Source organism: Piliocolobus tephrosceles, chromosome 2, assembly GCF_002776525.5.
Source record: "Piliocolobus tephrosceles isolate RC106 chromosome 2, ASM277652v3, whole genome shotgun sequence".
In the NCBI taxonomy this organism is placed as follows: Eukaryota; Metazoa; Chordata; class Mammalia; order Primates; family Cercopithecidae; genus Piliocolobus; species Piliocolobus tephrosceles.
In genome coordinates, this window is record NC_045435.1 from 35,952,484 (window position 1) to 35,968,675 (window position 16,192).

At 39.1% G+C, this 16,192-nt stretch overlaps 1 protein-coding gene across 4 annotated transcripts in view; it reads right to left on the reverse strand.

Annotated features, from left to right (window-relative positions):
* Positions 1-2,632: 2,632 nt before the first annotated feature.
* GSK3B (glycogen synthase kinase 3 beta) overlaps positions 2,633-16,192 on the reverse strand; it is a 261,869-nt gene continuing 248,309 nt past the window's right edge. For 2 of the 4 annotated variants that reach the window (XM_023214262.3, XM_023214255.3), the window contains one exon: positions 2,633-8,199. In XM_023214262.3, the coding sequence (XP_023070030.1) occupies positions 8,132-8,199 (68 nt within the window). In that variant the 3' untranslated portion in view covers positions 2,633-8,131. Of the gene's footprint in view, positions 8,200-12,772; positions 12,964-16,192 lie in introns of those variants that run through there. The other 2 variants (XM_023214246.3, XM_023214237.3) reach the window with 1 other exon arrangement.

Sequence of the window (16,192 nt, forward strand, 5' to 3'; positions counted from 1 at the left end):
GAGAGGTAAACTTTTTTTGACCCTTTTCTGGGGAAAATAATGTGGGGGTGTGGAAATAGAAATACACACAAGCATACATATTTTTACTACTTATTGTCCTTCATAAATCTGAAGACTCTGGCATAAGAACATAAAAATGGTGCAGCACACCAACATGGCATATGTATACATATGTAACAAACCTGCACGTTGTGCACATGTACCCTAGAACTTAAAGTATAATAAAAAAAATTTATACAACTGTTGTTAAATAAAAAAACATAAAAATGAATTAACTTGGCTTACTTATAAAATGATTGTTCTGTATAAAAGTTTAACATATGTGCATACCATAATTAAAAATGTAGGCCAGGCATGGTGGCTCACGCCTGTAATCCCAGCACTTCAGGAGGCCAAGGCTGGTGGATCACAAGGTCAGGGATCGAGACCATCCTGGCTAACACAGTGAAACTCCGTTTCTACTAAAATTAGCCGGGCGTGGTGGTGGGCACGTGTAGTCCCAGCTACTTGGGAGGCCGTGGCAGGAGAATCGCTTGAATGAGAGAGGTGGAGGTTGCGGTGAGCCGAGATCGTGCCACTGCACTCCAGCCTGGGTGACAGACTCTGTCTCAAAAAAAAGAAAAAAAGAAAGAAAAAAAAATGTAGGAATTGAGTTAATTTTAAACGTCTAATATTCCATTCAAATGAAACTTCGCAGTAACTGAATTTTAAAGAACAGATAATTACTTAGCTTTTGACATTTTACAAGAAGCAGGCCAAACTTTGAGAACATGGTAAATCATCAGTAATATAAATCAAAGCAAGTAAACATATTCTGTCATCCCTCTGACTTTACCAGACTTTTCTGCATTAAGGAGATATAGGGAGCTTTTTAGAAAAGATACTGAGGGAAAAAAAGAGCTTCTCTTTCCAAACTCAGTGAATACAGCTTTTGCTCCCAGGAATTTTGTTTAATTATGAATCCATTTATAATTAGAAATACAAATTTCTAATTTGGAAACATAGATTTCATTCCAGTATATTCATAAATCATATGCATCTCCCTTTCCTTACCGAAATGATTCGAGTGCTATTTGTTCAAGAGCCTGAAACTGTTGTTAGCTGTAGGACAGGGTAAGGCGAGGTTAAGATGGAATGGAGGACAAATTTCCATCTCCCAGTCTTGATTTAAAAACTCCAGGGCAGTTCCCCAAACACTGAATTGATATGTACCTATAATTTATATAGATTATAAAAACTAAGTGTATTTCAAGAGTAAGGAAAGATTCAATGTTAGATGCACTGAGTTCACACAGGGTACTTCCTTTCAGTAGTTTTGTGGATCACAAGTTTATGGGACTAGGAATCAGATTGTAACTTTCCTACTCCAACATTTGGGTTTCTTCTTAACTCCCTTCCCTGAACTTTTGAGTACGCAGAACGCAGCATCAGTTTTTAGGCATCCCTGTGACCACTTTTTTTTTTCTAGGTCAGTGAGGAGAGGATGGAGTCAGTCTCCAAAGCTCAGGACAAAAGACCAAAGCAAGCTACTGCATACCATCTGCCCCTTATTAGTCAGGGCCACTCAACAGCCTCTCTCTACCTGGCCCAGAACTTTGTCTAATTAAGTCTTGATATTGACGACAAATCCGTGGGAAGGACCAGAGTGGCCACTCCCTTCTGGAGAAAGAGGATGTAAGAAGAAACATACATATGATTATCCATCCCTTCCTAACTCCTAACTTGTGGGCCTCATTATGCCATCTTCCATGGCAGCTTGTTTTTTCCTGGTAGCTTTCCCTTTATGTCCCTCAGCTCTCCTAAATCCCATGGTGGTGATGAGTGAAATATTCCTGCACTTGAGAAATGTGTTACCCTCCCAACACTTTTGTTCACTTCCTTTCACAAACTTCTCAACGACAGGGATCTAAAACCTGATCTCTCCTTTCCTCACTACCTTCCTAGAACACATTTCAAAATGACATCTACCGGCTGGGCATGGTGGCTCATGCCTGTAATCCCAGCACTTTGGGAGGCTGAGGCAGGCAGATCACTTGAGGTCAGGAGTTCAAGACCAGCCTGGCCAACAAAGTGAAACCCTGTCTTTACCAAAAATGCAAAAATTATCTGGGCATGGTGGTGTGTGCCTGTAGTCTCAGCTACTAGGGAGGCCGAGGTAGGAGAATCACTTGAACCAGGGAGGCGGAGGTTGCAGTGAGTCGAGGTCGTGCCACTGCACTCCAGCCTAGGCGACAAAGACTCTGTCTCAAAACAAAACATAACAAAAACAAAATTACATCCACCATCACTGCTCTCCTGAAATAGGATCCCAAAGGACTGTTTGTGGTCAGTACTTCTTGGAAAGACTTAGAAACGAAAAAGGCAGTCTTCCAGGATTCTAAATTAAAAAGGTCTTGCAGGACACTAACACAATGTTTAACTCAATCCCAGAACCTATACAAGACAGCAGCAAACCCCAAACAAATGCACTTCAGTGCCAGCAGGAGACCCATTCAACAAGTAACATCTTTTTTCGCTAATCCAATCCTCCCCTGCCGCCCCTACTGGTTAAATGTGTTTAACTGTTTTACAAATGTTAGTGGAATTAGCCAACCCCAACACCACAGTAAATAAATAAGAGGACCACACTTTATCGAATATAAATTTGTTTTTATTGAAGCAGCAGTCACATGACCTTATATCTAGCCTTTAGATTAGGCCTGACAGAGTGAGCCAGCCCTAAAAAAATGATGTTTCTTTTTGCACTAAGAGACATAACATGTTTACATACATCATCCAGTATTGGAAATGAGCAGACTCAAACACAACATGTGTTGGTTACCTGGGAGGTACAGCCCCACTGTTTGTGGTATCCATATATTTTACAGAGACTCCCAAAGACCATTACTAATAGGATGAAAGTTAAAAGAAAATACAGCCACACCAAATCATGAACACAGTAATCAAAGACAGCAGCTTATACACATTTAAAAACTGTCCCTTTCAGAGTTGTTTTCTTTCTTTTCTAAGCAGTGTCTGCAAAGCTTCCTCTACATCAAATCCAAAGGTTTCTAAGATGGAAGCTGCACCTCTTGGGGCTACTCAATGGAATAAAATCATTGGAAAGAACAAGAAGTGGTATTCATATCTTGTTTTTCATAACAAAGATTAATGTTTCCCTAATTAGAGGAACGGAAATGGTGATGTGACTACATATTGCAGTGGTAAAATAGTAGGGTGAAGAACGAGGGGTGGGTACTGAAATAAAGACCACACACTTGTGAATTTTAATTTCATTTCCAGGCTAACCTACTTTTTATTTAATGCAAATTACAGTACCAGTTAACTATTTCCAAACCAAGTCACATAGAACAAAATGTATTTACAAGGGAATGGGGAAAGGGAAAAAAAACATTGAGCATACTTTTCACAAAAAAGTTTATATTTAAAATGAAAAAAAAAAATCAGTCACAGAGGCATTCAAGTAGTAATAATGTTATACAGATTTTGCTTTTCCTTTATATCAAGACAGATTTGCACAAGTGTTTGCAATAGTTTGTATACAACCCACAGTCCTTTATATATATATATATATATATATATATATATATATAATAAATTTTTTTAGGTTTGTTTTTAAGATGGAAGTGGTCACGCTAATTGGTATGTGTACAGGCCCAAGTGATCCATCGGCAACACATTTATAAATGCAAATTTTACAGGCAAGCAGATTTTCATACATCTATCTGTATCTGCCTGTAGACAGATATAGTAAGGAAAAAAAACTTAAAAATTAACACAAGGAAGTCTACTTTGTCAAGCTAACCCCTTATGTCCTGGTTGTCATTTTGCTTTTATTGCGGAGGTGCAAAACGGAGCAACAAACTTGAATAAAACGGCATAACCCTTGTGAAAATAATCCAAACCCCAGGGATTACTTTCAAAGCCTCTCAAAGGTAGATCTCAGTCTGGGACTCTACTGTGCTTCTAGTTGTCTCTTTTATTTTCAGTGGCTCAGGTTTCCACCACAAAAGACAGATTTTATTGTAAAGCATACCTACTTTTCTATACAGGGGAGCAAAGTGTTTGGCTCTGTGATTGGATGATCACTAACATGAACAGTAGGAATCAGATACAATTTCAGTTGAAAACAAAGAAAACCCCCCAAATTTCTGGGGATCTGGCATTGGCCAAACTTCCTTTGGAAGATTCCAAAGTTAAATCCTTTAAAAAGGAAGGGAAAAATAGATGAAATGCCAGTCTCTTTATATCCACAGGGATAAAGAATATAATAGTTCTCTCAGAAACCTTTGCATTGGTGCAGACAAGATGACTGGTTAGGCATACTTTGTTAAAACATAAATCAAAAATGTGTGTCTAAAAATTAAGAGGACTTAAAAAAAAAATGACGCAGCATGTCATTGGAAAGAAGGTGCAGTCTTCTGCCTTGCTGGAATGAACACACGATGTTTCAAAAGTAGTAACCTTTGGTTTGGTAGTTTTTTCTTCTATTCAAGACATTTTATATGGAGTACTTCGAGGCAAAACACTCTATTTTTCTTTCAAAAAAGGCCTTCGTGTTGGGCACACAGTAAGAAACTGATTTTTTAGAAAGAAATTAAAATGATATTTCATTGAACAAGGGTAGAGATGGCGGGAGGGAGGAAATGGGCTAGGAGTTCCCTTGTTAAAACAACAGTCCTCTATTGGCACGGTGGCACTCCGTGCAGTAACTGCTAGTAATTGCACTATAGCATTTTAGACCACTGACGTATCAAAACCTGATACTATTAAGAAACTTCGATTTATAAAAAACCAATTCTCTCTCACTCTCTCATTTGGGAGGGAAGTAGATAAAAGAGGAGAGAGAGCATGGAAGGCTCCCAGAATCTGCTGTTTTTAAGACCCATGGTTAGGGCTTGTGAAAGAGACGAGCAAAATCTAATCTATTCGATATCCTCCAGCTCTAGGGCTCCCTGGTGCTACACTAAGTCCCTGAATGGACTAAGTATGAAATGAAACCGGTCACTGCTACTGAGGAGGAAACAGACATTCAGAACCAAAACAAAGGCAGGGCTTGAACGAAATGAGATTACGAATATGGTTTCCTCTTCCCACTCCTGAGTATGGTATCATTGAAACTTAACTGTGGAAGGGGCAAAGATACTGTTATGAGTGAGTTATTATTTCAAAGGGAAAGGGGGTGGACAGGGAGACATGGATAAAGGAAACCAATTAAAATTTAAAAAGGAACAAATTTAAAAAAACAAAAACAAACACATGGAAGCGAAGGCACTCCAAACTATATAGATACACTATACATTGCTAGAGTTATTGTTACAATAATACAGGCCGGTACCTACTGTACAGAGTTAAAACTATATGGCTTTAAAAAGCTCGTCTACATTTTGTCTGATTATTAAACAGAATCACTGCCCTGAACAGTAACTTTTTGCTCATTAGTAACAGTTCCTGGGTCCACATATTTACATACAAAACAATAAAACTTAAATTTAAAAACATAGAAAGAAAATATAATGTACAAGCTTGAATTTGGTGAGGAGCTTTTTATTATTATTATTATTATATACAAAAAGATATTCAGAGACCTGGATCTCACTTGTATAAAAGAGTTCTGTGATCCCACCATGATCCTTGAGAAAGAAAAATCACACATCTCAGCCCACACACACACACACACACACACACACACACGCACACATGCGCACACGCACACACAATGAAATGAGAGAAAAGCATGACTTTTCTCTCTTCTTTTACCCCAGTTGTGGGGGGCAACCTGTTTCCTAAAATAAGCACTGATTTTTGTGGACTCTGGCAAGTACACCACGTCCAGAGCAATGTCTGTATCCAAACGCTTGCTGGGCAGTTGGATCTGAATGCAAGTCCATTTCTCTATCACAGACCTGCCTTTTCAGATTCTTTATAAATTCTGTCTGAAAATGGTCTATCAAAGCCATTACCTTTAAGGAGTTATGCTGCCAAATACTCTGATTTCAGGCTTCTTTCAAATCTTAGCTTTCAGAAGCACTTTATAAAAACATAAAATTCAATTTGTTTGATTTGGTTTGACTGAGCATGTTTCCTTTCTCATGAACTCTGATATATCCAGAGGTTTGTGAAACCCCTTTTGTGGCCCAAGACCTCAGCTAAACAGCCAGTGAAACCCAAGATGGCTCACAGTTGTCTTTCTGGGTACTGGTTCACTTCAGCAGGCAGGACAACTCTCTTGGAGAGTCACACACACATTTAAGGAGCAGGACAGGGTGCTAGGGCCTGCAGGAGGGTTGCCAACAGACTCCATTTCCGAACCCTCTGGAGGACAAGACCCATAACATGACCTAAGGTGGCAATGAGGAGGGTGAGGGCAAGTTACACACAAGCAAGGGCTCAGCTCTGCAGCCCTACAGTTACCAGCTAACCTTGGAAGGCATGTGGGGAAGGAGCGGGTAGGAGGGAAAGGCGGCCATCACTCAAGTGATCTTTAAATGTAAAGTACAACTGATTGTGCCTTAAAGATTCATAGGTCAAGTAATGGCCCATAAGCACCAAGGTGACTAAAGTTCATTTTAGAGTATATAAGGCCCACATAGATGCCAACCTTAAAAGTATAAAACAAACTAGTCATGAAAATCTATTTCCTCACGGCAAACATAGTCCTTCAATCCTCCTTGCATTCCAAGGAATATTGCTTTTTCTTCAAAAAGAGAGACTGATTCTTACACCATTCACTGATACACAAAGAAAACAGACACAAAAACTCTTAACTGGGTGTGAGGGAAACATTCTTCTCATGCTTCAACCAGTCAATTTTGATACTGCAGACAAAAAAAAGGCAGTATTGAATATATGTATATATAATGTATATACACACATTTATATCATCAGCTTGCCTATAAAGTCAGCAGGTATAAGTGACTATCATTCTGATGTGTAGTTTTTAATATTCCTACCATCTGACATGCATCAATAAATAAATGTAAAAAGCATGAGGTTAAAAAACAAATACAGATTCTAGATTTGGATTTAAAATTAGAACTATGTGTAGAATGTGGCTATTTCTGCAAGCTCGATTTTTTAATTAAAAAATATGAAAAATAAACCAGTAGACGACTGTTACAGTTCACATTATTTAACTACAATGTCCTCTCAAGTGTATCTTTCCAAGGGAAGTAATTTTAGAAAAAAATCTGGACAAACTTATTCACAGTGGTGAGATGTATTCCTGGCCTGTCCCCTTCCTCTCGGCTCGTCAGTCTTTGACCTCAGCAGCTAGCTCGGCCTGCTCAACACCCCTTCTGTCTCCTCCCAGGTCAATAGTTTGAAACTGTGCTAAGATTTGCAAAGAACTTTGGTCAGGCAAACAAAGAGCCACCTGCAGAGCATGCGTGCCTGAGTCTTGCTTGCTGCTTCCCCTCTGGCAGCCTCCTGTACAAGCCCCCACATCACTAGCGCTGACTGAGAGCAAAACAAAACCTTAACAAATCTACTAAGAATCTTCCCTGTAGAGTTCCAAACTTTACTGACCTCCCTGGGTTACGAATGATACACATTTCTTTGTCTGCCACACCTGCCACCAACATGCCAAAGGCAGGTCTATAAATACCCGAAGATATGGATTAATTTTACAAGTGACATTTAAGTCCCCGTTGAGTTATACCTGCTAAGCTCCCAACCAATTTCAAGCTGTGCACTATACCAAAGTCTCGCACTAGACTTTAAAAGAAAACGAAGTTCAAAAAAAACCCATCAGCACAGAACAAGGTTTTCTTCTTTTGTGGAAGGGGCATGAGGCAGGACTCCTGTTTTTAAAGTATACAACAGCAGACTTGTAATAAAAAAAGATTGTCGTGGGAGAGAGATTGTGTGTTCTAGTGCTCCGCTTTCCCCCTCCCCACAACCCCTCCCACCCCCTGGATCTCCCTCAAAGTGAGAATACAATGAAATTGGTTTGTATTTATAGATATTTTACAAGGTTAAATAAGAACAACAATAATAATAAAAAAATTGAACACTAAAATGAACAGGTTTTTTTTCTCTTTTTAATATTCTTTCCAAACGTGACCAGTGTTGCTGAGTGACACTCAAGTAACTGGTGGTTTTTCCTGCGCAGCTGGCTGCTCGGGACCGTTCAGGTGGAGTTGGAAGCTGATGCAGAAGCAGCATTATTGGTCTGTCCACGGTCTCCAGTATTAGCATCTGCAAGTCAAAAAGTCCCAAAAGAGAGCATGAGCAACGCTACAACAGCGAAAGAGAACAAGTACACTGTTTCAACTGCAGGCTGTGAATTGTATGGCCTTCCAAGCTGTTATTTGGAAGGTTGTTTTAAATAAGGCCAACACTATGAAATCTGAATTTCTCTCTTATTGGATTTAAGTTCATGCCTCAGCATGGTCCTGGTACAGGGAAAACAGTGTCTTTGAATCAGTTACAGACTCAGGGAGCCAGACACCATTTCAGTCAAAGCTCCTGCTACAGCTGGGATCAGCTGTATATGAACACTCGGCTGGAGTCTAGATCACTTGAAAATAAATGAACAGTGAACAGCTAGGAAAACTTGCTAAAAATTCTGAAGCATGTTACATCTGCTTAAGTGAGTAAACGGGTGGAGGCAATGAAAGTAACGTGGGTCAGTGTTGACAGGCAGAACAGGCCCTCTTCATTATTCATAGAGATGGAAGATAGACAACCAGCAAAAAAGAAACAGCAACTGCAGTACCAATTCACTCAATTTAATAAAGCATCTTGTATCAACAGATGAACAGATAAAAGAAAATGTGGTATATACACACAACAGAGTAACATGTAGCTGTAAGAGAGAATGATGGGAGGCTGAGTGGGAGGGTTGCTTGAGTCAAAGAGATTGAGGATGCAAGTGAGCCAAGACCACCTGGGTGACACAATAAGATACTGTCTTAAAAAAGAAAAAAAAAAAAGAAAAGAAAAGAAAAGAAAAAGAAAAAGAATGAGATCCTGCCATTTGCAACAACATGGATGGAACTGGAAGTCATTATGTGAAGTGAAATAAGCCAGACAGAGAAAGACAAACTTTGCATGTTCTCACTGATTTGTAGGAGCTAAAATTTAACACAATTGAACTCATGGAGACAGAGAGAAGGATGGCTACCACAGGCTGGGAAGGGTAGCGAGGGTGGGGGAAGTGAGGATGGTTAATGGGTACAAAAAAAAAAAGAAATAATGAGTAAGACCTAGTATTTGCTAGCAAAACAGGGTGACTATAGTAAAAAAAAAAAAAAAAAAAAAAAAATTAACTGTACATTTTAAAATAACTAAAGGTATGACTGGTTTGAAACATAAAGGATAAATGCTTGAGGTGATGAATATCCCATTTACCCTGATATGATTATCACACATTGCATGTCTATATCAAAATATCTCAGGTAACCCATAAATATATACACCTACTATGTCCCCACAAAAATTAAAAATTAAAAAAAGGAAAGCATCTTGTAGTCAAATCCTGACTTAGAACTTACTTAGAGCTTACTTTGCCCTAATCTTTTAGAAATACCTACAACTCTACAACTAACCATGGTCTCCTTCCCCCTTTTAAGGTCTATTATTATTTCACAGCATCCATTAACATTTAAGTGGGCATCTAACTGTGTCCAAATTGGTTTAGTAGACTGCTGTTTTAGTGGCTATCAAGTTGCATCCTTGTCATCTCACTTAATGACTGGGAAAGTACTGCTAGCCAAATTTTCTCCCAGAGGACTTCACACTAAGCCCTGAGCAAGAGAAGTGGCTTGACTGGGATGGGCAACTTTGAAAAGCCATCTCTCTAGAAGCCATAATGCCATCAAGGTTGGTGACACCAAAAGGCAGACTCAGAAGTTTTTTGTCTCTCTAGGACTGAAGGGATTTGTAGCTCTACCATATGCTATGGTGAGTAGAATAACCAATGTCATGGTTGAATGTTAACATTTGGTCCTGGATCTTTCTACTTTGAATTTCTGAATTAGAGGGAGACACAAAAGACCCAAGGACACATAGGGAACTCTATGATGGATTAGCTGTTCAGTTTCTCATTGCTAAAGCCAATCTATAAAAATTATACTTCCTAATTTCCTGATAATCTGCCCTTATATACATTTAGCACAGCCTTTGGGGAAGGAATGTGAATATCTCTTAATGCGAATGATTAGGTTTAATTAATTTAATTTCCTTCAAAATAGCTAAAGCTGCTTCTAATCTCGTTATCATGTACACAAGTGAAGATATTACGGCATTGGAATCCACACATTAGGTTCATATAGCCCATGGCATGGGGTCATATTAATTCATCGGTATGGCAAATGAACAGGTGGCAGGAAAGGGTACATGACATAGAACCGACTCTCCAAAGCCAGGATGACCACCTTTGTTAATAATCACTGAGGAACTATGCTAACACTTCATTCGTACCTCCTGACCTTCCTTAGATATGCCCTGTTTAAAGGAAGTTTTACCCTCAATGATCATCCACATTCTGCGCATCAATAACCTAACATCAATTCCTGTCTAGACCACAGATTCCTCCAAGCCTTTCTCAGATAAAAATGTTCATTTTCATGATTCAGGCACAGGCTGCATTAAAAAAGAAAAAATCCAGAGAAAACCTGGAACACCACAAACCCATGCTTATTGCAGCGTGTCACATGCTCTGATGACACTCAGAACCTATGCATGACTATTATCAAACAGCATTTCCTTCTCATTTTCAGTATGGGAAGATAACAGGTAGAACTGTCATTCTGGTCTTCCCCAGGACTTAAGAGAGGCATTGATCATCAGAAATTTATCTATCTGTTTGACCACTATATCAGCACCCATGCCAACACGGAGAGCAGCTCTGGCCACGGCATCCATTAACTACACTGGCTGACATCAGCCAGGGCTGACTTCAGTTTTACCTCATCTACACGGCCACCAGCCCATTTATGTTAATTGGCTCTTTAGCAAAATCCTATTTGGCACCAATGTGCAGATGTCCTTTCACTGACTACAGCCTGTGAGCTTGTGACACTGCCAAAACCAGTCTCCTCTTTCTTGGATACATTCAACGACTGCTTGCATGATCACAGTAAAAAGCACAAGCCTTTTAAGTGAGCATAAAACCAGAAACAAATTCACTTTCTGAATAAAATTTGATAGACACCATGCTCTTCAGATTTGTAATTACCTCATATTTTTCTCTTGAATTATTTTCAAATCACTTAGTGAACCTAATTTTAATGGCTAATTATTTTGATTATAAATATCCTTGATATCAAAAGTCACAGTCCTATAGACATTGTCTTCAAAAAAACTTGTGCCTGATGCAATGAGCTCCACTTAAAATCAAATCACACATGTCCTGCTGAGAAGAACAGAGTTCTCTTTTTCAGAGGAAGACAAAGTACAGAGGAGGGAAAAAGTAAAACAAAAAAGGCAAAGTTCTGTAAATTCGATATTCAATAGTAGGCTTAAAAGACCACCCAATTACTGACTGAATAAAGTTACATTTCATAATCTCTACAATCCCATCATAAAGATGGATTGGCCCCTTGGCCAGGTAAAGGAGAAGGAGCTGACCTCTTGGTGGCTAGGAAGAAACTAGTTCAAGAACAATCAGGAAACAAGACAACACAGATTAACATCTTTTTAGAAATAACTCAAGAAACAAATCTTGGCACATGCTTATTTTGTTCCCATCATCCTTCTGTAAATTTATTTTTACACAATGGAATCTGAATTAATGAGTTTTCTATTAAAAATGTTTATTCATTTAAAATTCTGATAAATTGGCCGGGCGCGGTGGCTCAAGCCTGTAATCCCAGCACTTTGTAATCCCAGCACGAGACGGGCGGATCACGAGGTCAGGAGTTCGAGACCATCCTGGCTAACACGGTGAAACCCTGTCTCTACTAAAAAATACAAAAAGCTAGCCGGGCGAGGTGGCTGGTGCCTGCAGTCCCAGCTACTCGGGAGGCTGAGGCAGGAGAATGGCGTAAACCCGGGAGGTGGAGCTTGCAGTGAGCTGAGATCCGGCCACTGCACTCCAGCCCAGGCGACAGAGCGAGACTCCGTCTCAAAACAAAACAAAACAAAAAAAATTCTGATAAATTGTCATTGGATTTAGTGTAATTTCTGTAACTTTTCTTCTCAAACATTTAAATAGTGACTCCATAACATAAAAACAACAAAGTTCCTTTGCTTCTCCTTACATTCCCTTCCCATTACATATGCACTGGTAAAGTGATGCTAAATGGCATTATGGTTTAAAGGAGAGGCTAATGAATTATCTTGTTTTCCACCAGAGATGCTCTTCTGAACTTCACACTGATATCTCTTTCTTAAAACTAAACCAACTCTATAAACATTTATTGAGTATGAAGCCTACTTGTACAACTTAATAGCTGTGATTTTGGAACGCATTATTTAATCTATCTCTCATTTCCTCATTGGTAAATGGTAGTGATACTACCTTCCTAGGAAATTAGGCCTATGAAGTGCTTAGCACAGTATCTGGCATACAGCAATTGTTCAATAGATGGGAAGGTAAAAGAGACATCTAAAAACACACATATGTATAATCTAGTGTGACTGCAATAACCAACATCAATAAAATAAATACTAATGACAGCATACTGCTGACTAATGTGCCAGACACCACACTAAGTATTTTGTAGTCATGTCATTTAGCTCACACAGCAACCCTGACAAATAGGTACAACTGTTACCTCCATTTTGCAAATAGGAGAAAGGAAGCACAAATAGATTAAGGAATGTGCACAAGACCATGTAGCTAATAAGCAGGGGAGTGGAACACAGAGCACAAGGAAGGAGAATGATCCATATTATGGGCATTAGGGGGCAGCAGCAAAGATTTCCTAGCAAAAGAAAAAAAGAGATTAAGGTGACTTTCATTTAGAACTAACCTCAATAAAATCACTGTGATTTCTACAGGCACATTTCTATTATCTGTAAGAGACATTACATTAAAAGAGAAGAGTGAGTTTGTGATAAGAAAATTTAACAGCACAGTTACTTTATTTTCAGTATGGGGTGTACAGAGATATAAGTGCTCTGGAAACAACTACAGAGCTGACATTTCACTGACTTTGAAGCTTCCTATAAACCAATGCCCATTATCACCTAACGCTACTATGGAAAAACAAACAAGTAAACAAAAAAACTCCCCCAAACCAAGGATGGACTTAAGAGGAAACAGAACAATCAGCTTTGTGGGGAAGGAAAGGAAGGTACAAAATCATCCTTACACACTGTGGTAGCTACTTTCCAAGATGACCCCAATGATTCATGCCTCTTGGTATCCATGCCTAATGCAGTCCATTCCCACACTGAATAGGACTAACCTGTGTAACTAATAGGATATTCCAGAAATAATGGTGTGTGACTTCCAAGGCTAGGACATAAAAGACACTGTGGCTTCCACACTGCCTTCTTTCTTGGATTACTTAGTCTAGGGGAAGCCAGCTGCCATGATGTGAGATAGTTAAGTAGCACTATGGAGAGGGCCACTTATTGAGTGAGTGAGGCCTCCTGCATACAGCCAGCACACATTTGATAACCACATGAATGACAGCCACTGTGGAAGTAGAGCCTCTGCCCCCAGGCAAGTTGTCGGATGACTGCATCCCTAGCTAATGTTCTGACTATGTCACGAGACTCTGACCCAGAACCACCTAGCTAGGCTGCTTCTAAATCCCTGACCCACAGAAACTATGTGAGATGATAAATGTTTACTCTTGTTTTAAATAGCTAAATGTTGGGGGGTAAACTAATATGCAGAAATAGGTAACATATATATGTCAAAGAACTTAAATGCCATTTAGGGTTTGCATTCACAAGTCAATGAGGGAATCACTGACAAAGTCTCCCTACATAATTAGGTGTGCTTCTAAGAAACTGTACAAGACAAAAAAAGATTATATTAAAGTCTTTTTTCCAGAATTGTTTTCTCAGGAATCAATTATTTTCTGAAAAGTCCATGGCTCTATGGCTTTGTACCAGATACTGCAAAGCAAATTGGCACATGTATTAAAACCAATTTTATTCTGTGTGACATAAGACGTAAAACACAACTTAGGCAATCCCACAGTGAAGCCAAGGGTAGAACCCTTAAGTATCAGGTTCCCAAAAGAGTCCATAAGGCTGTGATTTTTGTCCTGGAGTAAATTTTCATATGTAAAATTCCATATCTGGTATACATACATCTCTTTTTATAGGACAGGATCTACAGTGGTTTTTTTTTTTTTTTAAGATTCTCAAGAGATCTGTAAGAGTTGTTAGATAATGGAGTCATGGATTAATGATGGGTCAACTGTCTCAATACTGAGGAAACTGCCCCACCCAAATGCTCAAGTCATAAACACAGAAGTTCTTGCCTTGATTCCTTGCTGTCTGCATCCCCCCACCCCCCGCCCACAAATGGTCCTGTCCATGCTCCCTGTCCCAAATGTGGTTGATCAAAGGTCCAAATGACGAGCAGGAAGGAGAGTGAATGGAAGGTCTCCACTTACACCTACTGCCAAAGGATTTAAATAAAAAGAGAGTAAAAACAAGGAAATGGGTTGGGAGGAGAAGAGAGAAAATAAACATAGGAGACAGGATTCCAAAGGCTCTGCCACCATGAATCAGTATTCTAGATCTGTGTGTCTATAAAAATTCTTCTAATTTATTGAAATGCTCACTCTCTGGCCCAGCAGCAATCACAGAAATGTTCTATTTATATTCTCTAATAGAGTAGCTGCTAACTACATAAGGCGATTTATTTAAATTTAAAGTAATTGACATTACAGATAAAGATTAAAATTCAGTTCCTTATTTGTTCTCAACACATTTCAAGTTCTCAAAAGCTACAAAATTATTAAATATTTTACTGTTTCTATTGTTGGCATATTAGTAAAATAACATATTTTAGATATATCAAATGAGTCTTTTTGTGTTTTACATGCACTTTATAAGTACACTTGGAAACATTAGGTTTTTTATTTTTTTGGAGACAGGGTCTCACTCTGTCACCCAGGCTGGAGTGCAGCGGCGCAATCTCAGCTCACTGCAACCTCTGCCTCCTGGGTTCAAGGAGTTCTTCTGACCTCCCAAGTAGCTGGGATTACAGGCATACACCACCATGCCTGGCTAATTTTTTTTTTTTTTTTTTTTTGTATTTTTAGTAGAGATGGGGTTTTGCCATGTTGGCCAGGCTGGTCTCGAACTCCTGGCCTCAAGTGATCCGACTGCCTTGACCTCCCAAAGTGCTGGGATTATAGGTGTGAGTCACTGCACCCGGCCAGGTATATTTTTATTCCCTTATTTCCTTTACTATGCTCTTGCCCAACAACAATCTCTTCCAAGCACATTTCATGTGTTTCTACTTATCAGGTGTCCTCTTTCTATAATAGTTAAAAATGTCTTATGACAGGTCAATCTCTCTAGAAGATAAAATTAACAGCCTGGGAGATATTATTTATACTGTGTACCTAACTCAGGATGTTCCTACTCAAGCTGTTCCAAGTGGAAATGCTTCCACTGTAAAACTATGTCTTAGATGTTAGTGTTATTAACTGGCACATGAACAAACAAGATAATTACAGAGAATCAAAGTATACCCTAAACTTATATTTAATTTGAAATTATAATTTACACTCATGAAATCAAAGTACACCTGTAAGGAAAAGATGTGGCACAGAACACTAAGGTAGACATCAGTGATTATAAAAATAGAAGTAAAATTCGGATGCCTGTGAGTCAACCCATCCACCAGGATACCTAGAAGACCTGTCAATAAGACTGTTTATATTTGATCTGCTGGCAGCTGAGAGGTCTCAGTTCCCTGTGAGCTCTGGGGCAGGGCACATTTTATTGAAGAAGTTTGGCTGCTCAGGGCAGAAAACTGAAGATCATGGGGACACACAGGTAACATTTTCACCACTCCTTTAAGTTAAAATGCTTAATTTAGGAATAAAGAAAAAAAAGGGACATATAAATAAAAGTAGGTGACTTCAGGCAAGGAACTGAGGAACACTCCAGGGACACACGAAGAATGTCTGATAGGGGATTCCAACTTAATCCGATTTTAAATTACTTTTAGAGGAGGGGAAAACCCCAGATAAAATTTTTGACTTGATAGGAGAGAACATGTTTTGCACAGAAAGCGAGAACTTCTAGAAGTGATGTCTAGGACTGC